Source organism: Passer montanus, unplaced genomic scaffold (genome assembly GCF_014805655.1).
Source record: "Passer montanus isolate IOZ18808 unplaced genomic scaffold, ASM1480565v1 scaffold233, whole genome shotgun sequence".
NCBI lineage: Eukaryota > Metazoa > Chordata > Aves > Passeriformes > Passeridae > Passer > Passer montanus.
The window spans coordinates 129817-153657 of NW_024366959.1; the positions used below are offsets into that span (position 1 = coordinate 129817).

At 63.8% G+C, this 23841-nt stretch overlaps 1 protein-coding gene across 1 annotated transcript in view; it reads right to left on the reverse strand.

The window, feature by feature from the left end:
• Window positions 1-6369: 6369 nt before the first annotated feature.
• PLEC (plectin) overlaps window positions 6370-23841 on the reverse strand; it is a 95568-nt gene continuing 78096 nt past the window's right edge. Inside the window, exons 61-81 of the mRNA XM_039710855.1 lie at window positions 23358-23513; window positions 21446-21643; window positions 21250-21378; window positions 20227-20397; window positions 19970-20125; window positions 19230-19436; window positions 18606-18725; window positions 18147-18316; window positions 16804-16963; window positions 13791-13988; window positions 12024-12149; window positions 11552-11741; window positions 8716-9033; window positions 8478-8644; window positions 7978-8140; window positions 7750-7904; window positions 7595-7669; window positions 7235-7352; window positions 6896-7080; window positions 6696-6816; window positions 6370-6572 (exon numbers count right to left, since the gene is read on the reverse strand). Of these exons, the coding sequence (XP_039566789.1) occupies window positions 6526-6572; window positions 6696-6816; window positions 6896-7080; window positions 7235-7352; window positions 7595-7669; window positions 7750-7904; window positions 7978-8140; window positions 8478-8644; window positions 8716-9033; window positions 11552-11741; window positions 12024-12149; window positions 13791-13988; window positions 16804-16963; window positions 18147-18316; window positions 18606-18725; window positions 19230-19436; window positions 19970-20125; window positions 20227-20397; window positions 21250-21378; window positions 21446-21643; window positions 23358-23513 (3330 nt within the window). The 3' untranslated portion in view covers window positions 6370-6525. The remainder of the gene's footprint in view (window positions 6573-6695; window positions 6817-6895; window positions 7081-7234; window positions 7353-7594; window positions 7670-7749; window positions 7905-7977; window positions 8141-8477; window positions 8645-8715; window positions 9034-11551; window positions 11742-12023; window positions 12150-13790; window positions 13989-16803; window positions 16964-18146; window positions 18317-18605; window positions 18726-19229; window positions 19437-19969; window positions 20126-20226; window positions 20398-21249; window positions 21379-21445; window positions 21644-23357; window positions 23514-23841) is intronic.

Below are 23841 nucleotides of genomic sequence, written 5' to 3' on the forward strand. Positions count from 1 at the left end.
GGGCCATACTGGTTTGTTCTGGGCCATACTGGATTGTTCTGGGCCGTACTGGGTTTTTCTGGGCTGTGCTGGTTTGTTCTGGGCCATGCTGGGTTGGTTTTGGGCCATACTGGGTTTTTCTGGGCCATACTGGGTTGTTCTGGGCTGTGCTGGGTTATTATGGGCCGTACTGGGTTGTTCTGGGCCATGCTGCATTATTCTGGGCCGTGCTGGGTTGTTCTGGGCCATGCTGGGTTGGTTTTGGGCCATACTGGGTTTTTCTGGGCCATGCTGGGATTTTCTGGGCCATGCTGCATTATTCTGGGCCGTGCTGGGTTATTCTGGGCCATACTGGTTTGTTCTGGGCCATACTGGGTTGGTTCTGGCCGTACTGGGTTTTTCTGGGCCATGCTGGGATTTTCTGGGCCATGCTGCATTATTCTGGGCCGTGCTGGGTTATTCTGGACCGTACTGGTTGGTTCTGGGCCATACTGGGTTGGTTCTGGGCCATGCTGGGTTGTTCTGGGCTATACTGGGTTGTTCTGGGCCATGCTGGGTTGTTCTGGGCTGTACTGGTTTGTTCCGGGACATGCTGCATTATTCTGGGCCGTGCTGGGTTATTCTGGGCCATGCTGCATTATTCTGGGCCATGCTGCGTTATTCTGGGCCATGCTGGGTTTTTCTGGGCCGTACTGGGCCGTGCTGAGCCATACTGGGTTGTTCTGGGCTGTTCTAGGCCATGCTGGGTTGTTCTGGGTTGTTCTGGGCTGTACTGGTTTGTTCTGGGCCATACTGGGCCGTGCTGAGCCATACTGGGTTGTTCTGGGTTGTTCTAGGCCGTGCTGGGTTGTTCTGGGCCATGCTGGGTTGTTCTAGGCCGTGCTGGGTTGTTCTGGGCCATACCAGGCCATGCTGAGCCTGCCACGCTCCCCCTGCCAGTGCAGGGCGGCTGCTGCTGCCCGCGGGGCGCGAAGGGGCTCTGGCGTTAATTACCCGTAATGAGCAGCTGCGATTTGGGCAAATCCAACCAAAGCGCGCGCGGCTTCATCAAAGCTCCCCGGCTGCCAACAAGGACGAGGAGCGACCAGCCTGGGCACCTCTCCCCTGGCTCCTGGAGCCTCGGTGACACCCCTGCCGTGCCAGCCGAGCCGCGGGGCCGCTGGCTGTGGGGAAGGGGAGCCCAGAGGCGCTGGGATGCGGTCACTCTGCGCTGGGGGAGCCATCCTGCAGCAGGAACCCCGCGTGGGAGGGTTGGTGGCCAGCCACGGTGGGTGTCATGAGCGTGCTGGCAATTTGCCATGCCTGGCTCTGGCAGGGGCTGTGGGGAGGGCGCTGGGTCCCAGCAGGAGCGGAGGGAGCTTGGGCTGAGCTGGCAGAGGGGTCACTCTACCCACCACAAACTGCTGCCACTGGCTTGAGCTCCCACCCAGTGCCTCCAGTGCAGCCCCTCACTGCTCAGCAGGCAGCACAAGCCCCCTGTGCCGAGTCCGTCTGTCCCAGCTGCCGTCAGTCCAGGCCCATGGACAGCCCAAGGACAAGCAGCAGAGTGCCCAGGCCCCGGCTCTGGGGGGTGTCAGGGCCGCTGGGCTGTTCTGATACGAGGTCTCTTCGGGAGAGGGTGGTTCTGGGCAGGCCGCGCTTTCGAAGAAGGAGTCTGGACTCTTGCTTTTCGGTCTTCAGTTGAGTTTATTGTTCCTTATCTACAGAGCTTTTCTGTCTGTCCAGCCAAGGTCTGATCAGCAAGACAGCCAAGGGCACTCTCTCCCGCCCACGGGGCGGTTGTCTCTTTTATAGTGAAAATTACGTATTAGATATTTACCTTCTATTTCCAATACTTTTCACCCTTGTTGGCAAGTGCACCTTCACCATGAACCAATCCACACATGCCGACATCATCCTGAACATGGGTGCCAAGGAGAAGAAAGAAGAAGGACAGGGCATGCCCAAATTCCTCCATCTTGGGACTCCTGACCCCCACGTACAGAATTTCAAACCCCCCTGTACAAGGTTCAAAACCCCCCTGTACAGTGCTCCAAAGGTTTTCCCTTCACCCTGTGATTGCTACTACTGTGCTACTTAAACTTTTGTGGCCCGTAATTCTTTATATAAGGTTGGCAATTAAGATCGAATTTCCAGGTGTCTTTGGCTTCCTGCCAGGGTCTCCGAGCCCCTGCCAGGGCTTTGAGACATCCAGGGCATCCAGAGAGATGTCCTGCGTTCTGACAGGGGGGCTCCGTGAGCTGCCGGTGGCACTGGTGGAACAGCAGTGGCAGCACTGGGGACCAGGCCAGCTTGGGTGTGAGTAGCCACCCTCCCCATCCCTCCGGGCTGACGCTGTTGAGTCAGGGATGGAAAGAAAGACTCCAGTCTTCAGGTGGATCAGAAGGCAAAAGTGATTAGTGAAAGTAGCGGGTCTTTTATGATGCGACTCGCTAAGGTGAGACTTGATTGGTCTCAAAGGAGACACATCTCACACTCTTGGTGACTGAATAGCACACTGCGGAGAAACATAGCTATAAACAATGCTTACAGAGAGATAATTGTTTGGAGCCTTTTTCTCTAAGATTCCCAGGCTCAGCCTGGGAGAAATAATCTCTGTTCTTTCTTCCACTGAACTGAGGATATCCACACTGGGCAGGGGCTGGGGAAGGGCCGAGGCAGGGCAGGAGCACAGCCAGCACCCGGGCTGGGGTCAGAGCTGAGCTCAGCACTGGGAGGTGCCCGCTGGGGCTCTGCTGCCCTGGAGGCGCGCCCGCAGATGTGAGCTCAGGTGCTCAGGCACATTCACGCCGTGCAAATGGCCCCTCACACTCACACCAGTGTGTTTGGACACGTGCTGGCCCCCTCTGGCGATCAGAGCTGGTGTCAATGCCAACCCAGGTGGCACCAAGGCCTCCAGCCCTGCCAGCCTCTGTTGTCAACATGCCAGGCCCTCCAGCCCTGCTGGTGTCCCAGCCCTGTGCTTGGATGAGGGAGGATGGTGGTTTCTGTGGGGCAGGATGGTGGTTTCCATGGGGCAGGATGGTGGTTTCTGTGGGGCAGGACGGTGGTTTGTGTGGGGCAGGATGGTGGTTTCCATGGGGCAGGATGATATTTTCTCTGGGGCAGGATGGTGGTTTCCATGGGGCAGGACGGTGGTTTCCATGGGGCAGGATGGTGATTTCCATGGGGCAGGATGGTGGTTTCTGTGGGGCAGGACAGTGGTTTCTGTGGGGTAGGATGGTGGTTTCTGTGGGGTAGGATATTTTCTCTGGGGCAGGATGGTGGTTTCCATGGGGCAGGATGGTGGTTGCTGTGGGGCAGGACGGTGGTTTGTGTGGGGCAGGATGGGGGCTTCCATGGGGTCCCACCTGGGGCTGATGGTTCTATCTGGGGCTGATGCTCCCATCTGGGGCTGATGGCCCCACCTGGGGCTGATGGTCCTGTCTGGGGCTGATGGTCCCATCCTGGGGCTGATGGTCTCACCATGGGGCTGATGGTCCCACCCTGGGGCTGATGGTCCCACCTGGGGCTGATGGTTCCACCCTGGGGCAGATGGTCCCACCTGGGGCTGATGCTCCCATCCTGGGGCTGACGGTCCCACCATGGGGCTGATGGTCCCACCTGGGGCTGATGGTCCCACCATAGGGCTGATGGTCTCACCATGGGGCTGATGCTCCCACCTGGGGCTGATGCTCCCATCGTGGGGCTAACCGTCCCACCTGAAGCTGATGGTCCCACCTGGAGCCCCCTCCCCATTGCTGCCACCCGCTCACCTGTTGCCCTGGCAATGTGATCCCTCAAACTCAGCACGTGCCACGGACACCAACCCTGAAGAGCCACGGAGGCTCTCCCAGGACGTCCCCCCTCCCCACCTCGTCTCCCTGAGGACGGTGGAGTTCCAGCGGGTGAAATTCCCGTGTTCCCATTCCTGTGCTCCGCGTGGGTGTGTCTGTCCATTGTATCACTGCCAGCCTCGCTGGCAACCAACAGCAGCTCGTGTCTCCTGCCCGGGGGCTGCTCCGCAGCGAAAACAAAAGCAGTTTGGTGTGGGCCCAGCCACGCCGTGCCTGCTGTCTTTGCTTCCCAAGCCAGCGCCGTTGCCTGGGGCTCGGGATGCGGCTGACACAAGCCGCGGTGCCGGTGATGCCGGTGGTGCCAGGCACGTTGCCCCAGCTGGGAGGGGTGGGTGAGATTTCCACAGGTACAGGAATGTGCAACGCAACTGGCGCTGGCGGTTCCAGCCTGGGACGCGTTGGCAGCTGTGCCACCAGGAGCCGTGGGCTCAGCCCTGTTCTTGGGGGGCTGTGGCAAAGGGTCCTGACCTGTGCCAGGGGCTTCTCTGTGCCCAGCACAGGCACAATTCCAGTCCTGGATCCTTTGGCTCCATGTTTATTCAGAAAAGAAATGGTGGGCAGAGGGTTTTAGGGTGAAACAGTCCAAAAACAGAGCCGGAAGCCGTGAGGACATGGCCAGGTGACAAAGGGGACGGGGATTGGGAGGGGACAGCCAGGCAGTGCTGGCGGGGGATCAAAGAGAACAGCCACAGCCCTCGTGTGCGGGGTCTGGCACTCCCCCAAGGCAGGGAAATGCCAGGTGAGGGTCGTGGTGCTGCAATGCCTGAGGACAGTGCCATGCGCAAGGTGTCCCCCACCTCTTGGATGGGGACACAACCAGAGCCTCCATCCCATCCCATCCCATCCCATCCCATCCCATCCCATCCCATCCCATCCCAACAGACAGCTGGGCCCATCCCAGCCGGGACAGGACATGCAGGTGATGGATGCACAGTTGCCAGGACCTTGCTGGACATAGACATCCCCAGTGCCCACAGGGCTGCGGGGTGCCCAAGAAGCAGCCAGCACCCACGGACAGGGATCTGGCCTCTCCCCGTGCTGCCCACGGTGGGCGATGGTGCCGGCCGGAATGCCGGCCGGAATGCCAGCAGGAATGCCAGCAGTAATGACAGCAATGCCTTCCTCGGAAAGGAGGGGATGCGGCACGGCGCCCGCTGGCACCGGTGCAGCGCCCGGGGCTTGCCAGCTGTGGCTCTGGCGCCGGGTGGCACCAGCTGGGGCACACCCGGCCCTGCCCGGCCACTGAGTGCCACCACGCTGCTGGGGACAGGTGTGGGACGGGACAGCCTCTGCCCTGACAGCAGAGAGGGGTGGACGGACTGACAGACTGTAGCCCCTTGTCCTGGTCAGACGGACAGACTGACAGAATGCAGCTCCTTGTCCAGACAGACAGACTGACAGACTGCAGCCACTTGTCCTGGTCAGATGGACAGACAGACAGACTGTAGCCCCTTGTCCTGGTCAGACGGACAGACTGACAGAATGCAGCCCCTTGTCCTGAGCAGACAGACAGACTGACAGAATGCAGCTCCTTGTCCAGACAGACAGACTGACAGACTGCAGCCCCTTGTCCTGGTCAGATGGACAGACTGACAGACTGTAGCCCCTTGTCCTGGACAGACGGACAGACTGACAGAATGCAGCCCCTTGTCCTGAGCAGACAGACAGACTGACAGAATGCAGCCCCTTGTCCTGAGCAGACGGACAGACCAACGGACCCCTGCCTGGACAGAGGGGCAAGCAGGCCGAGGGACAGCGTGGAGCCTCTCCTCGAGCAGACAGACGGACGGACGGACGGACGGACGGACGGGGTGCTGATAGAAAAAGGAACCTCACTACAGTTTATTGTGGCGGCGCGCGGGCCCGCAGAGGGGCAAGCAGGCCGAGGGAAGGCATGGAGCCTCTCCCCGAGCGGACGGATGGACGGACAGACAGGGTGCTGATAGAAAAAGGAACCTCACTACAGTTTATTGTGGCGGCGCGCGGGCCCGGCCGGGGTTACATTCAGCGCTACTGCTGTCCGGTTAGCGGGGTGGCACGGTGAGCATGCACAGCCAGCAGGGCGGGGGTCCCGCTGCCCGCCGGTGCCGCCGGTAGCACGGGGGCGCAGCCCCGTGGCAGGGGACCCCCGCCCGCGGCGGGACCCCCGGGACGGGGGGCGGGCAGAGCCGGGGGCCCGTGCGCGCACACCGAAGGCCGAGGGGTGAGGGTTAGCACCAGAAACGGGGCTCGGCATCCGGCCGGGGGTCGCGGTGCCCGGCTGCCGAGCCCGGCCACCTCCCGCCGGGGCGTGGGAGGCACGATGGGGACCTCCATCAGCAAGGCCGAAGGTCGGGGGTACCGCAGCCGCCCTGAGCTGGCAGCACGGGAGAAGGGCAGGGCCCGGCGGGGGTGCCCGGCTGGTTCCACAGCCCCGGGCACCCAGGGGCACAGGGGCTCAGACCCATCCCACGCCGCCCGGGGCAGCCGTGGGGCGGGAGACCAGAGCCCGGGGGCTTGGAGGGTGTCGGGAGATACTTGCATATCCTCTGGAACGGGCCCCGGCGGGATCGGCGGCGGGCGTACAGCTCAGCCCCGCTCGGGGGGCCGCAGCGCCGGGCCGGAGACCCGCGGCGGGGACGCGGCCACGGCTTCGCTGCCCTCCAGCCCCGTGGAGGAGGGTCCTGAGTGGGGCCGGCCGAGGGTGCTGGGCGCAGGGCGGGCGCGGGGGTCAGCGGCAGGGGCTGCAGCGCTCCGGGGGAGACCCTTCGGGCGGCTCTGCGGGGGCACGGAGGGGCTGGAGCGCGGAGCTCTCCTGCCCGCGGCTCCAGCGCTGCGAGGGACGGGCACGGCGCACACCGAGCCCGGCTCCCCCCTGCCCCCCAGCCCTGCGGCGCTCACCTGGGGGTGCCACAGCCAGGCTCTCCTCAGCCGCGCTGAACTGCAGCTCGGCTCCGTCGGGCAGCCCCGAGCCCCGGGAGCGCGGACAGCGGTCCCCGGAGCGCGTCCTCCGCAGCACCGACTGGGGAGGGTGAGGGTCAGCGCCCGCGGCGGGTGGGTTGGGGGGGTCGGGACTTCAGGGGGGGCTGCACGGCCCTTACCTTCCTGGCCAGGGGGCTGCTGGGGGCCGAGGCGCTGCTGTAGAGGCTGAGGCTGGAGTTGGAGCGGCTCGGGGACAGCACTTTGGAGGAGGAGGCCGACTGGTTGCCGGCACACCTGGCGGCGGCTCCGAAGATGTCGGAGGACAGGTACTTCTCGTTGATCTTCAGGTTGGTCCTTCCCTTCACTGGGGACAACGGAGGGGGCGAGTGATGGGGTCCCAGCAGTGCGAGGCTCTGGGGACTGCACTGAGCTGTGCCCCCCATGGCCCCGCAGGCACCGCACCGGGCATGGGGACCCCCCCACGCCATGAGTGCCCGGTGTGGGACCCCCACACCCACCTCTGCAGGGGTCATTCTTCACCAGGAACTCGTCCAGGGCGATCCAGCCCCCACCCACCCGGACCATGAGGGTGCTGCGCAGGATCCGCACCATCCGCAGCTGCTGGGACTCCCCGAACTGCAGGGAGAGGGACGCTGGGGCAAGGTGGGGGCTTTGGCAGGGCTGGGCATCGGGAAGGGGTGGCAGCACCCAGACCTGCCCCTCCCTGCGGCCCTGCCCTCCCACAGGGGCCAGGCTCCTCGGGGCACGGGGCTGTGCCCCCTCCCTGCCCTGGCACACAGGCACTGCAGGACCCCTGCACGGGGCACAGGGACGTGCACAGGTGTCAGAGCAAGCCAAAATCCCAGCTCGGCACTTACCCGGTACCTGTTGGCGCTGATCTGCTCCACCTGGAAGCGCTTGGCGCAGTTGCACTGGGCCACCTGCCTGTTCACCTGCGGGGCACGCTCAGCTCAGCCCCAGGCGGGGTCCCCACCCTTCCAGCCGCCCCCCACCCTCGCTGAGCGCCCCACACCTCGTCCTGGATCTGGTCGGCGTCGGCGGAGCGGCGCAGCGGGTCCCGGTTGGGGTGCAGGGCGCTGACGAACTCGTAGTAGTCGATGAAGCCGTCGCCGTTCATGTCGAAGATGGTGGCCACGGCATTCATCTCCAGGATGTTGGTGGGGAACTCTGTGGGGGCAGGGGGACGGTCAGCCCCCCAGTGCCGGCCCCCTCAGCCTCCTCCAGCCCCCCCGGCACCCACTGGAGGCGAGGACGCTCTCGATGAATTCCCGCTGGCTGATGCGCCCGTCCTGGTCCCTGTCGATGCCGCGGAACACGTCCAGGACGCGGGACTTCATCTGGCTGATCCACTGCATGTAGCGCTTCCTCCAGACCCCGAAGTCAAAGTGCGCAAACTCCTCCAGCTGGGAGGGGTGCAGAGGGGATGAACACCACAGCAGGACCCCCTCGTGCCCCCCACGCTGTCCCCCCACGTTCAGCCTCAGCTCCACAGCCTGGCTGCTCCCAGCCCTGCCCCTGACAAGGCTGCAAGGGGGGGTCTCTGCCCAGGACCCCCCACTCCGTGGTGCACGGGGCTCCAGCAGCCCCTCTGGGATGTCAAGGTGCACCCATGGGACCCCCAGCTGCAGGGACAGGATGACCCCACCTGCACCTGACGTGGCCGGGGGGGCCCATGGGCAGAAGATGAGAGGAGCTACTGAGGACCCCCAGGGCAGGGGGGCCCCTGGGTGCCAGCCCTACCTCCCGCAGGCGCTGCAGGGCCGTCTCCAGCCGGTACTGCCGGTCCAGGGCCAGCAGCCAGAGCTGCTGCCAGCGGTGCAGGAGCTGGGCCATGAGGGGCGTCTGGGGCTCCAGCCCCCCGAGCGGCACGGCCGCCGTGCCCTGCGCCTTCCCCCCGCTGCGGCGACCTGCGGAGAGCGGGGTGAGGGCACAGCCGGGGGTCCCGGGGGGTGTGGGGTCGGTGATGGGGGCTCCTTACGTGTGGCCAGTCGGCGGGTGGCCGGGGGGCCCAGATCCACCTCCAGCTTCCGCTTGCAGCTCTTGGTCACCTTCTCCACGTCAGGCTGCTTGCGGTTCAGCTCCTCCATGAACACCTGGGGAGGAGCGCTGGCGCTGATTGCTGGCCGGCAGAGCCCCCCGTGCTCCCAGCCCACTGTGCTCCACATCCCTTCATGCTCCACATCCCCCTGTGCTCCCCAGCCCACCATGCTCCACAGCCCCCCATATTCCACAGCTCCCGTGCTCCCCAGGCCCCCCATGCTCCCGGCACCCCTCTGCGCGCCCCAGGGTGCCCTGGCTGGGACAGGGGGCAGGGACATGGGACAGAGATGTGGGGCAGGGATATGGGGAAGGGGCACGGGGCAGGGATGGCACCCCACTGCATGCCCCAAGGTGCCCTGGCTGGGACAGGGGGCAGGAGCACAGGGGGCACGGGGATGGCACCCCACTGCACGCCCCAAGATGCCCTGTCTGGGACAGGGGGCAGGGACATGGGACAGAGATGTGGGGCAGGGATATGGGGAAGGGGCATGGGGGACACGGGGGGCACGGGGATGGCACCCCTCTGCGCGCCCCAGGGTGCCCTGGCTGGGACAGGGGGCAGGAGCGCGGGGGGCACGGGGATGGCACCCCACTGCACGCCCCAAGGTCCCCCACCTGGGACAGGGGGCAGGGATATGGGGCTGGGACATGGGGCAGGGACATGGGGACAGGGATATGGGGAAGGGACATGGGGACAGGGACATGGGGGCATGGGGATGGCACCCCACTGCCCGCCCCAAGGTCCCCCGTCTGGGACATGGGACAGGGACACGGGGCTGGGACATGGGGAAGGGATATGGGGCAGGGACATGGAACAGGAACATGGGGCAGAGATATGGGGCAGGGACATGGGGCAGGGACATGGGAAAGGGATATGGGGCAGGGACATGGACCAGGGACACTGGGCAGGAAGGACGGGCAGGGACATGGGTCTGGGAGATGGGGCAGGAACATGGGGCAGGGACATGGGAAAGGGACATGGCGCAGGGACATGGACAGGAAGGGACACTGGGCAGGAAGGACGGGCAGGGACATGGGGCAGGGACACCGGGCAGGGACACCGGGCAGGGACACCGGGCAGGGATATGGGGCTGGGAGATGGGGCTGGGACACGGGGACAGGGACATGGGGCTGGGACACCGGGCAGGGACACCGGGCAGGGATATGGACACGGGGACAGGGACACGGGGCAGGGACATGGGGCAGGGACATGGGGCAGGGACACCGGGCAGGGACACCGGGCAGGGATATGGGGCTGGGAGATGGGGCAGGGACACTGGGAAGGGATGGCACCCCACTGCGCGCCCCAAGGCCTCCCCTCTGGGACCGGGGGCTGGGATATGGGGCAGGGACATGGGGCAGCACCAGGCTCCTGCTGGGCAGCTGGGGCAGGGCTGGGGGGGCTGCCCCCACATGCCGAGGTGTAGGAGTGTCCCCTAATGACAGAGTGGCAAAGCTAGCCTTTGTCCCCAAAAAAAGGAAAGAAGCCCAGAAGTTTCTCCCAACGATCAAGTGAAAAGCCACCTCATAGGACCCCAGAGACTTCACTAAAACCTTGGGGTCACCTAATTAGATAGAAGCCAAAAAGTCCCGCCTGGGCCATAAGGTAGAAAAGGAGAGAACAAAAGAACCACGAGGCTTTTGTGAACGTCTTGCTACCAGGAGCAGACCTCTGTACCTAGCTCGGATTTTCTGTTTGTTATTTTGCCTTTTATTAAACCTTTTTGTTTCTAACACTGCAGCAGAAGCCATCCTGCTCATTCTTCGCCTCCAAAGGTAATAGCCAAGCTATCCTTGGGGTATTAGGTTCCCTTTTGAAGGCTCATAAAACCCTGGCCCGACAAAACAGCACCTAATACCGAGGGTCCCCAGGTCTGTGCTCTGTGGACATGCCGGCTGCTCTCCCGTTTTGGGGTGAGGGGGGTGAGGGGGGCAGCCCCAGGGCAGATCCAGAGCGGATCCTGCAGGTCTCTGCTCAATAAGGGCTTTGTGTGGGATCGGCTGAACTCGCCAGACCAGTCCCAGGAGTGCCAGGAGCCTCTTACCTACAAATGCAGAGCAACCCAGGGAGGCCCTGGGCCCCTGTGGGGGCACGGGCTGGGGTGAGGGTCCCTAGGACAGTGCTCCCAGTTTCCCTGCCTCAGCTGCCTGGTGGCTGCCATTGCCCAGGAATGAGCCACCACCATCCAAGGGGCTGTGGATGCCCCAGGTGACCCCATGAGGGGACAGGGTGGGGGACCGTGGGGTGACAATAGCAAGGCCAACACCCCCTGGGGCCGAGCACCCCCAGATCCTGCAATGCTCTGGTTGGGGGGCTGCACCTGGCAGTCCCTGGAGGTGGGAGAGGCAGTGGGACAGGTATGGTGTAGCTATGATATTTTATCAAAAATCCTTTGCTAGGATTTTTCCCTCCTGGGAAGCTCAGGAGCCTCAGGAGAGAAATGGAAACAATAACTATCTGCTGCTGTGGAATGCAACAGGTGCATCTTCCATTGGTCTATGGGAATTGTTTTCAATTGATGACCAATCACAGCCACCGTGCCGAGGCTCTGAGCAGTCACAAAATTTTGTTACGCATTCTCTTCCTGTTCTTTCTAGCCTTCTGATGATCTTTTCCTCTCTATTCTTTTAGTAAGCAGTATTTTAATATAATATATTATAATATAATATATATCATAATATAATAAACCAACCTTCTGAAAACATAGAATCAGGCCTCTACACATGGGGAGCTCACGACAGTGTGGGGCCGTGCTTTCCCCAGGTTTGGGTGCCACTCTGCCCACCCGGGCAGGGATGGGAGCAGGGCACCTGTCTCACCTCCTGGAAGCGGCTCTTGGCGACCGTGACCCAGGATTTGATGGTGATGATGGAGTCGGGGTGGCAGGTGCTGAGGATCTCCTCCCCCAGCGAGGTGATGCACTCCAGCTCCAGCTGCTGGCACTGCAGGGACTGCATCAGCTCCTGGGGGGACACGGAGGTGGCACCGTCAGCCCTCCAGGCACCACCAGCATTGGTGGACTGGGGTGGCAGTGCCCAAATCTCCCCACCTCGGGGCACTTGGGGCCCCAAACCCCGTGGTTTTGGTGTGGTGGGACCCAACATCCCAAATCTCTCAGCATGCCATGCTTTGCTCTGTGAGGATCCCACAGCCCAGCTGGGGCTGGCTGACCCCGTGATGGAGGTCCTGGGGCAAAGCTGGAGCCAACCTGGGGGCTGTGGGGGCTTTGGGGGGCTGGCACCCACCTGCAGCTGGGCCTGGCACTCCTGCACGGCCGCCTCCTCCTCGGGGAACACTCCGTACTTGAGGGTCTTCTCCGACTCGGTCAGGCGCCCCAGGAAGGAGTGCACCAGCGTGTGGAACTCCTCTGCCTGCCACAGCAGCGGGGACCCCGCTCAGAGCCCGCCCTGCAGCCTCCTGGGCAGTCCCTGAGCCCCTGGCACAGGCGCCGTGCTGCCAGCCCCACGGTGGGAGCGAGGGGAGAGCCCACACCCGGCTCTGCAGCGGGGCAGGATTTCCTCTGACCCCCCTGTGCCACCCGGGCACGCTGCACACGCTCACGCCTGTAACAGCAAGGAGCCTGGCACCCGGCCACGGCAGCTTGCGACAGAACCTCACAGCAGCTCTGCGCCCCACAGGGAACCCCAAACGGCACAGCCCCACACCACCCAGGCAGCCCGCAGCACCGCCCCAAAGCACGGCCACCCAGCACGCCTGGGCACCCCACGGAACACCCCAAAACACAGACACACACCACCCCACAGAACACCCCAAAACACGGCCACCCACCACCTGAGCACTCCCCAAAGCACAGCCACCCAGCACACCTGGGCACCCCACGGAGGACCCCCCAAAAGAAAACCACCCACCACGCCTGGGCACCCCATGAAGAAGCCCCCAAGACACGGCCACCCACCAGCTGAGCACCCCCAAAACACGGCCACCCACCACCCCACAGAACACCCCAAAACACGGCCACCCACCAGCTGAGCACTCCCCAAAGCACAGCCACCCACCATGCCTGGACACCCCACAGAACACCCCAAAACACAGCCACCCACCATGCCTGGACACCCCATAGAACACCCCAAAACACAGCCACCCACCATGCCTGGACACCCCATAGAACACCCCAAAACACGGCCACCCACCAGCTGAGCACCCCACAGAGCACCCCCAAAGCAAAACCATCCACCACCCCACGGAGCACCCCCAAAACATGGCCACCCACCAGCTGAGCACCCCACAGAGCATCCCCCAAAAGTCGGCCACCCACCACCCATCCACCCCATGGAGAACCCCCCAAAACACAGTCACACAACAGCTGAGCACCCCACAGAGAACCCCCAAAAACAGGGCCACCCACCAGCTGAGCGCCCCCCAAAACAAAATCACCCACCAGCCAAGCACCCCCCAAAACACGGGCACCCCCCACCCGAGCACCCCACACCCCCACATCCATCTCAGCCGCACCCCAGGAGTGCTCCAGCTGCAGACCCCAACCCGGGGTTCCTCCACTGCAGACCCCAACCCGGGGTTCCTCCACTGCAGACCCCAACCCGGGGGTTCCTCTGGCTCTCCCCACCCCGGGGGTTCCCACACTGACCCCCCATTCTGGGGGTTCCCCTGCTGCAGACCCCAACCCGGGGGTTCCCCTCGTGCCCCCCACCCCGTGGTCCCCCCGCTGCAGACCCCAACACGGGGGCTCTCCCGCTGACCCCCGACCCCGGGGGTTCCCACACTGACCCCCCACTCTGGGGGTTCCCCTGCTGCAGACCCCAACCCCGGGGTTCCCCCCCTGCAGACCCCAACCCGGGGTTCCCCCGTTGCAGACCCCAATCCGGGGGTTCCCCTGCTGCAGACCCCAGCCCGGGGGTTCCTCTGGCTCTCCCCACCCCGGGGGTTCCCACACTGACCCCCCACTCTGGGAGTTCCCCTGCTGCAGACCCCAACCAGGGCGTTCCTCTGGCTCTCCCCAGCCCGGGGGCTCCCCGGCCGCCCCCCAGCCTCACCTGCCGCAGCGCCGCCTCCAGCCGGGCCTGCTTGGACAGCGAGAGCCGGCAGACCAGGTCCCAGCGGGTGCTGAGCTCCTCCACCTGCCGCTGCAGCCACTGCGAGTCCACGCTGCTGCTGCCGCGCGTCAGGTCCCGCACCGAGCGCTTCAGCGTCTTGATGCAGCTGGCTCGCTTGCCCAGCTCCTTCTGGAACACCTGGCAGCGAGGGCAGCAGGGTGGGACGGGGACCCCGCGGCCGGGCAGGGCTCCCCTGCACCCCAAACCCTCACAGCAATGGGAATGGGGTTCCCCTGCACTCCAAACCCTCACAGGGCTCCCCTGCACCCCAGATTCTCACAGCAGTGAGCACAGGGCTCCCCTGCACCCCAGATTCTCACAGCAGTGAGCACAGGGATATCCTGCACCCCAAACCCTCACAAAAGTGGGAATGGGGTTCCTGTGTATCCCAAACCCTCAAAGGGCTCCCCTGAACCCCAAATCCTCACAGCAATGGGAATGGGGTTCCCCTGCACCCCAAATCCTCACAGCAGTGAGCACAGGGCTCTCCTGCACCCCAAACCCTCACAAAAGTGGGAATGGGGTTCCTGTATATCCCAAACCCTCACAGGGCTCCCCTGCACCCCAAATCCTCACAGCAGTGGGAATGGGGTTCCCCTGCACTCCAAACCCTCACACGGCTCTCCTGCACCCCAAACCCTCACAGGGCTCTCCTGCACCCCAAACCCTCACAGGGCTCTCCTGCACCCCAAACCCTCACAGGGCTCTCCTGCACCCCAAACTCCCACAAGGCTCCCCTGCACCCCAAATCCTCACAGAAGTGGGAACAGGGCTCCCCTGCACCCCAAACCGTCACAAAAGTGGGAATGGGGTTCCTGTGCACCCCAAACCCTCACAGCAGTAGGCACAGGGCTCCTGTGCACCCCAAAGCCTCACAGGGTTCCCCTGCACCCCAAATCCTCACAGCAGTGGGCACAGGGTTCTCCTGCACCCCAAACCCTCACAGCAGTGGTTATAGGACTCCCCTGCACCCCAAACCCTCACAGCAGTGGGCTCGGGGTTTCTGTGCACCCCAAACCCTCACAGCAGTAGGCACAGGGCTCCTGTGCACCCCAAAGCCTCACAGGGTTCCCCTGCACCCCAAATCCTCACAGCAGTGGGCACAGGGTTCTCCTGCACCCCAAACCCTCACAGCAGTGGGGTTCCCCTGCACCCCAAATCCTCACAGCAGTGAGCACAGGGCTCTCCTGCATCCCAAACCCTCACAAAAGTGGAAATGGGGTTCTCCTGCACCCCAAACCCTCACGTGGCTCTCTTGCACCCCAAACCCTCACAGCAATGGGAATGGGGTTCCTGTGTATCCCAAAGCCTCACAGTGTTCCCCTGCACCCCAAATCCTCACAGCAGTGATCACAGGGCTCCTCTACACCCCAAACCCTCAAAGCACTGGGCAGTAGGCTCCCCTACACCCCAAACCCTTACAGAAGGGGGAACGGGGTTTCTGTGTATCCCAAACCCTCACAGCAATGGGAATGGGGTTCCCCTGCACCCCAAACCCTCACACGGCTCTCCTGCACCCCAAACCCTCACAGGGCTCTCCTGCACCCCAAACTCCCACAAGGCTCCCCTGCACCCCAAATCCTCACAGAAGTGGGAACAGGGCTCCCCTGCACCCCAAACCGTCACAAAAGTGGGAATGGGGTTCCTGTGCACCCCAAACCCTCACAGCAGTAGGCACAGGGCTCCTGTGCACCCCAAAGCCTCACAGGGTTCCCCTGCACCCCAAATCCTCACAGCAGTGGGCACAGGGTTCTCCTGCACCCCAAACCCTCACAGCAGTGGTTATAGGACTCCCCTGCACCCCAAACCCTCACAGCAGTGGGCTCGGGGTTTCTGTGCACCCCAAACCCTCACAGCAGTGGTTATAGGACTCTCCTGCACCCCAAACCCTCACAGCAGCTGGCACAGGGTTCCTGTGCACCCCAAATTCCCACAACAGTGAGCACAGGGATATCCTGCACCCCAAACCCTCAGAGCAATGCGAATGGGGTTCCCCTGCACCCCAAACCCTCACAGGGCTCTCCTGCACCCCAAACCCTCACAAAAATGGTAACTTTGTTCCTCTGCACCCCAAAAGCCTCACAGGGCTCCCCTGCACCCCAACCCCTCACAGGGCTCCCCTGCACCCCAAACCCTCACAAAAGTGGGAATGGGGTTCCTGTGCACCCCAAATCCTCACAGCAGTGGTTATAGGGCTCTCCTGCACCCCAAACCCTCAGAGACATGGAAATGGGGCTCTCCTGCACCCCAAACCCCCAGAGCAGTGAGCACGGGATTCCTATGCACCCCAAACCCTCACAGCAGTGGGCACAGGGTTATTCTGCACCCCAAACCCTCACAGTGCTCCCCTGCACCCCAAATCCTTACAGCAGTGGGCACAGGGTTATTCTGCACCCCAAACCCTCACAGTGTTCCCCTGCACCCCAAACCCTCAGAGCAGTGGGCACAGGGTTCCTGTGCACTCCAAAGTCTTACAGAAGTAAGAATGGGGTTCCTGTGCACCCCAAACCCTCACAGCAGCTGGCACGGGGTTGTTCTGCACCCCAAATCCTCACATGGTTCCTCTGCACCCCAAATCCTTACAGCAGTGGGCACAGGGTTCCTGTGCAACCCAAAGTCTTACAGAAGTGGGAATGGGGTTCCTGTGCACCCCAAACCCTCACAGGGGTCTTGTGCACCCCAAACCCTCACAGCAGTGGATATAGGGCTCTCCTGCACCCCAAACCCTCAGAGATACAGAAATGGGGTTCCCCAAACCCTCACAGCAGTGGTTATAGGGTTCTCCTGCACCCCAAACCCTTCTCGGCTCTGGGGCACATGACGTCCCCCGTACCAGGGCGAGGGGCACAAATTGGGGCTCAAGCAGGGTCACCCCAGTGGGCAGTGCCCCGTCCCGCCCCAGAGGGAGGGTGGGCCCAGCCTGGGGGGCCCTGCAGCCCCCCGGGGCACCCACCTTGTGCTTGTCCACCAGGTCCCCGACCAGGTCGCGGTCCCCCGCGACGGGCACGTCCTCGCTGAGCTGCGGCTCGGCGCGGTACAGCCAGTCCATGAGCGCCTGCAGCGCGTCCGTGAACTTGCCCGAGAAGAGCAGGTTCTCCTCCAGCTTGTGCTGCCTGCTGGGGGCACGGGGCACGCTGAGGCACCCGGGGCTGGGGGCACCCTGGGGTCACCCCGCGGAGCCGCCACACAGAGCGGGGAGGGGCACAACGGGCTGGGATGGGTCCTGGCAGGGCCATTATGGACTGGGATGGGTCCTGGTGGTGCCATTATGGACTGGGACGGGTCCTGGCAGTGCCATTATGTACTGGGACAGGTCCTGGTGGAGCCATTATAGACTGGGATGGGTCCTGGCAGTGTCATTATGGACTGGGATGGGTCCTCGCAGGGCCACAATGGACTGGGATGGGTCCTGACAGTGCCATTATGGACATGGATGGGCCCAGGTCCTGCTCATGTCAATATAGAGTGGGACAGGTCCTGGCAGTGCCATTATGGACTGGGATGGGGCCTGGCAGGGCCATCATGGACATGGATGGGTCCTGGTTGTGCCATTATGGACTGGGATGAGTCCTGGCAGTGCCATTATGTACTGGGATGGGTCCTGGCAGGGCCATTATGAACTGGGACAGGTCCTGGTGGAGCCATTATAGACTGGGATGGGTCCTGGCAGTGCCATTCTGGATAGGGATGGGTCCTGGCAGGGCCATTATGGACTGGGATGGGTCCTGACAGTGCCATTATGGACAGGGACAGGTGCTGGCAGTGTCATTATGGACATGGATGGGTCCTGGCAATGCTGTTATGGACTGGGATGGGTCCTGGCAGGGCCATTATGGACATGGACAGGTCCTGGCATGGCCACAGTGGACTGGGACAGGTCCTGGTGGAGCCATTATGGACTGGGATGGGTCTTGGCAAAGCCACAATGGACTGGGATGGGCTCCTGGTGGTACCATCATGGACTGGGATGGGTCCTGGCAGGGCCATTATGGACATGGATGGGTCCTGGCAATGCTGTTATGGACAGAGACAGGTCCTGGAGGCACCATTATGGACTGGGACAGGTCCTTATGATGTCATTATGGACATGAATGGGTCCAGGTGGTGCCATTATGAACAGGAACAGGTCCTGGCAGCGCCTGGGACCCAGAGAGCAAGCAGAGAACAGATTGTGCCACCCCATACCATTTCTATCCCTATTCCCATCCCACCTGCATCCCAACCCCTTCCCCATCCCCTCCCCGTCCCACTCCCACCTCACCCCCGCCCCAGCGCAGTCCCTCCCGCCGTTCCCACCTCTCCGCGGCGTGGCTGCAGAGCGCGTCCCAGCGCTCCTTCAGCTCCCCCAGCAGCTCCTCCAGCGGCTGCAGGTCCTGGGGCAGCCGCGCCGCCTCCCGCAGCGCCCGCCCGCTCCGCAGCGTCGCCTCGTACACCGGGCGCTTTGCCCGCAGCACCTTCTGGAATGCCTGCAGGGGCCCCACGCACCCCGCAGGTGGGTGTTGGGCCCCCCAGATGTGGGGGGAGGCTCCCCTCTTCCCCCAAGGGCTCTGGGGCAGCTGGGATGCCCTAGATACCCAACATCCCTTGGCCCAGCACTCCCCTCCAGGTTTCCCAATGCTGCAGGATGGCCCTGGGGAGTTGCCCAGCACTTCTGGCACGGGGTGTTCCCCCTGGGAGCTGGGGATCCCCCCTCTGCAGCCCCCAGAAGCCCAGTCCTGCACCCCCCGTGCCGAGGAGCACAAGGGGCAGCCCCACCTTGTGCTCAGCCAGCTGGCACTTGATCTCCTCCTGGCTGGTGGCAGCGTCCTGCGGCACCTCCAGGCTCTGCTCCACCTCGTCCATCCAGTCCAGAAGCAGCCGCCGGGACTCGCTGAACTGCAGTGGAAGGGAGGGCCGTGGGGGCTGAGGGGGGCACACGGGGACAAAGCGGGTCTGGGGCCACCCACACAGGAGCCATGGGAGTGGCACAGCCTGGCCACCACCACGGGGCAAACCACGGGCCAGTACAGCACAGTGACAACACCGAGCACAGCTGCCAGCAGGACCCATGACACGGAATCAACAGTCCCGGGATGGTTTGAGTTGGAAGGACCCTAAAGCCCATCCAGTTCCACCCCCCTGCCATGGGCAGGGACACCTTCCACTAGCCCAGGTTGCTCCAAGCCCCATCCAATCTGGCCTTGGACACGTCTGAGGATGGGGCAGACACAGCTTCTTGGGGAAACCCCCCTCACAGGGAAGAATTCCCTCCCAATATCCCATCCATCCCTGCTCTCTGGCAGTGGGTAGCCATTCCCCCTTGTCCTGTCCCTCCAGGCCCGTGTCCAAAGCCCATCCAGGGGCAGAGCCCCCTCCCCAGCCCGGGCCGTGTCCTGGTACCTGCTTGCTGCGTTTTCGGGCCTCCTCCAGCACGGCCCCCCTCTCTGCTGCCCGCTGCAGGACCTTGCCCAGCCGCTCCCGGGCCGCCAGCACCAGGTTCTGGATGACGGCCCCGTCCTGCTTCCGACTGAAATCCTTCAGGCGCGCGGCCACGGCCTCCAGGCCGCCCAGCTTCTCCCCGTGGGCGTTCGCCTCCTTCACCAGGGCCTGCGGGGAGGGGGCAGCGGAGTGAGGGTGGTCCTGGGGCGGCTGAGAGCCCCCGGACACAGCCCGTGCCAGGATGGGATGTGGAGCACCAGGCACAGAGCGCGCTGGCTCCGCGGCGGTGGGGACATGTCGCCCTGCTCTTCTAAAGTTCTTCTAAGCCTTCTGATGTCTACATTTTTGCAATGTAATGTCTCACACACTTTTCACGTAAATAATGATCGTTTTGCGTCCCTTTCTGGAGAAGGAGAGAATTGATGGACTGTTGGATTGACCAGTGTGGTTGGAGAGGGGGCAATTTCATCCTCCAGTCCATGGTCACTTTCGGAATTCTATAAATATCAAGGTCTGGAAATAAAGGCTCCTTTTTTTTTTGCCTGGGACATCTCAGCGTGCGAGTGTCGTTCATTTTGTGTGGTACTGTGACAGGGACACACATGCCACTGGCCCCGGGCACCCTGCAGGTGCCACGCAGGACCCCTCGGGCAGACCCCAGCTCCCCAAACCGGCCCTGAGGGCACGGCGCCCGCTCTTGCCTTGTGCTCCTGGATCTGCGCGGTGACGGTGTCCAGGACGAAGCTGGGGGGCGCGGGGGACCCCAGCAGCTCCTCGGCGTGGGCCACCCAGCGCAGCAGCTCCTGCGCGGAGCCGTGGAACTCGGTGGTGACCGTCAGCCCCTCGGCCAGGCGCTCCTGCGGGCGGGGATGGGGACAGTGGGGATCGGCTCCCGCTGCTCCTGACCCCGGTCAGGGTGAGCCCCCCGGGGGTCGCAGCCCCCCACCACCCCGCGCACCTTCCTCTCCTGGGCCTCGGCCTGGACGCTCTCCCACTTCTGCTCGAGGAGCCGCAGGCTGTGCTCGGTGCTGCAGGGCCGGCCGGCACGGCACGAGTCCAGCAGGCGCTGCAGCCGCTCCCGCAGCCCGCGGTAGGTGACAGCCCGCGCCTCCAGCTCCCGGCACAGCTCCTGCCGGGACAGCGGGATGGACAGCGGGACAATGGCATCAGCAGCGGGACAGCGGGATGGGACAGCGGCATCAGCAGCGGGACAGTGGGATGGACAGCGGGACACCGGCATCAGCAGCGGGACAGCGGGATGGACAGCGGGACAGCGGGATGGGACAGCGGCATCAGCAGCGGGACAGCGGGACGGACAGTGGGACACCGGCATCAGCAGTGGGACAGCGGGATGGACAGTGGGACACCAGCATCAGCAGTGGGACAGCGGGATGGGACAGCGGGACACCGGCATCAGCAGCGGCGAGAAAGGGACACGGAGTGGGATGGGCATGGGGCTGGGAATGGGAATGGGAACAGGGATGGGGATGGAGATGGGAACAGGGATGGAGATGGGAAGGTGGACAGGGATGAGACTGTGGATGGGGCAGGCAGGGTGACAGGTACAGGGATGGGGATGGGAATGGGATGGAAACAGGGATGGGAACGGGGCTGGGAATGGGGATGGGAACAGGGATGGGGACGTGGAGGAGTCAGGTAAAGTAGACAGGGGACAGGGATGGAAACAGAGGATGGGGACAAGGGAGAGAGCCACAGTGAACAGGGAGAGGGGATGAAGACAGGGATGTGGACGGGGACAGGAACAGTTTCTGGGCAAGGGACAAGGACAAGGATGGCCCCTGCTCTGTCTTACAGAGCTGGAGCGGCTGAGGGAGGGGCACCAGGCTCTGCCTGGTTGGGGGGAGGAGGCAGCAGAGAAGGATCCTGGCCCAGCAGTGTGGAGAAGGGTGGATCTGCAGCACACATCCCCCCAAGACACCAACAGATCTCTAGCAGGGCCCGGGCTAGCGCTGGTTCTCACCAGGTGTGCGTTGAGCTTCTCTTTGGTGGCATCCGGGTGACCCCAGGCCGGCTTGGAGCAGAAGAGCTGCAGCTCCACCTGCTCCAGCCACTGCAGCAGCTCCGTGATCTCCAGCGTGATGTCCTGCACCTGGGGGCGAGGGGGGGCTCAGCGCCGGCTGGCAGTGCCCGGCGGCGCCGCGGTGCCGCGGCCGTACCTGGCTGAGGTTGTTCTCCAGCTCCAGCTGCCGGCTCTCGGTCTCGCTGCGCACCAGCTCCCAGTGCTGCTCCAGCTGCTGCAGGCTGCGCTGCAGCCCCTCCACGCTGTCGCCCAGGCTGGAGAGCAGCAGCCCCTGCCCCGCCTCGGTCACCGACTGCACCGTGCGGGCGTGGGACATCACGTCGGTGCGCAGCACCTGGGACGGAGTGGTGGGGTCACGGCTGGGGCCAGGGCCACCCACACCCCGTGTTCCTAAAGCTCCGAGACAGCTCTGCTGCCCGCAGCACCGCTGCCACCACAGCCCTGGGGACTGGGGGTGCCACCCTGGGCAGGGATGGCACCCATGGGTGCCTCCAAGTGGGTGCCAGGGCTTTTGACCTTAGAATCACAGAATCACAGAATAATGAGGTTGGAAGCCCTAAGATCATCGAGTCCAACCTGTGCCCTGACACCTCAACTAGACCATAGCACCAAGTGCCATGTCCAGTCTTTTTTTAAACACATCCAGAGATGCTGATTCCACCACCTCCCTGGGAAGAGCATTCCAGTGCTTTATTATTCTTTCTGTGAAAAACTTTTTCCTAATATCCAGCCTCTGCCTTCCCTGACATAGCTGAGACTGTGTTCTCTGGTTCTGTCAGTGCTGCCCTGTGGAAGGGACCGACCCCCAGCTGTCTAAATCCTCCCTTCAGGAAGCTGTAGAGAGAATAAGGTCACCTCTAAGCCTCCTCTTCTCCAGGCTAAACACCCCCAATTCCTTCAAAAGTTCCTCGCAGGGCTGCTGTTCCAAGCCCCTCACCACCTCGCTGCCCTCCTCTGGATGCACTCAAGGATCCCAACGTCCTTTCCAAACTGAGGGGCCAGAGCTGGACACAGCACTGGAGGTGTGGTCTCCCCAGAGCTGAGCACAGGGTGAAAATCAGGGTGCGGGGCATGGCCGAGGCACAGGGTGAAAATCAGGGTGCGGGGCAGGGCCGAGGCACAGGATTTGCAGATTTGTGGCAGCAGGGTGGCCGGGACAGGCGCAGAGGGGACAGGTACCCCTTGCACGGCCCCCCCAGCCTGGGGACAGCCCGGCCCTCGCAGCCTCGCCCGCGTCAGGCACGTCAGGAGCGTGCCCGGGCAAGGGGCTGTGGCACGGGACAGCTCATTCCTCCCGTGGTGTCACTGCGGGAGGGGACGCGTCCCGCTCTGCAGCCTGCCCGGCCCTGCTGAGGCAGCACACGGGGAGGGGCCAGGCAGCAGCCTGTGGCCAGGGCACCCACCCTGGAGTGCCAGCACAGGTGGGACACCCACCTTGGGGTGCCACCATGGACAGGACACCCACCCTGGGGTGACACCACTGCCAGGACCCACCTCTGAGTGCCACCATGGACAGGCACCCGCCCTGGGGTGCCAGCACAGCAAGAACACCCACCCTGGGGTGCCCTGTGGCCAGGACACCCACCTTGGGGTGCCACCTCATCCAGGACACCCACCCTGGGGTGCCACCTCATCCAGGACACCCACCCTGGCGTGCCACCACGGCCAGGACCCCCAGAACACTCACCCTGGGGTGCCACCATGAACAGGACACCCACCCTGAGGTGCCACTACGGCCAGGACACCCACCCTGGAGTGCCACCATGGCCAGGACCCCCAGGACCCCCACCCTGGGGTGCCACTACGGCCAGGACACACATCCTGGGGTGTCACCACAGCCAGGACTCCCAGGACCCCCACCCTGGGGTGTCACCACGGCCAGGACCCCCAGGACCCCCACCCTGGGGTGCCACTACGGCCAGGACACCCACCTTGGGGTGCCACCATGGTCAGGACCCCCAGGACCCCCACCCTGTGGTGCCACCATGGCCAGGACGCCCCCCCGGCAGTGTGACCGTGGCGGTGCCCCCCGGCCCCCGCAGCCTCACCTTGTGCTTGGCCAGCTCGATCTCGCAGCTCTGCAGGTCGGGCCGCAGGGGCGCGGGGCTGCGCAGCTGCTCCGCGGTGCGGCTCAGCCACTGCAGCAGCTCGGCCAGCTGGTGCTGGAACTGCCCCAGCCCCAGCAGCGCCGCCTCCAGCTGGTGCTGCCGCAGGGAGAGCGGTGTCGGGGGAGGAAAGGGCAGTGCACACGGCCCCGGGCACACACAGAGCACCCGGTGCCCAGCCAGTGCCCACCCAGCACCCACAGAGAATCCGGCACCCACCCACTGCCCACCCAGCCCTGTGCACCCACCCAGTGCCCACCCAGTAGCCAACTAGTGCCCACAGAGCCCCGGGAACCCACCCAGTGCCCACCCAGTGCCCACACAGCGTTGTGCACCCACCCAGTGCCCACCCAGTGGCCAACTAGTGCCCACAGAGCCCCGGGAACCCACCCAGCACCCACGCAGCCCTGGACACCCACCCAGTGCC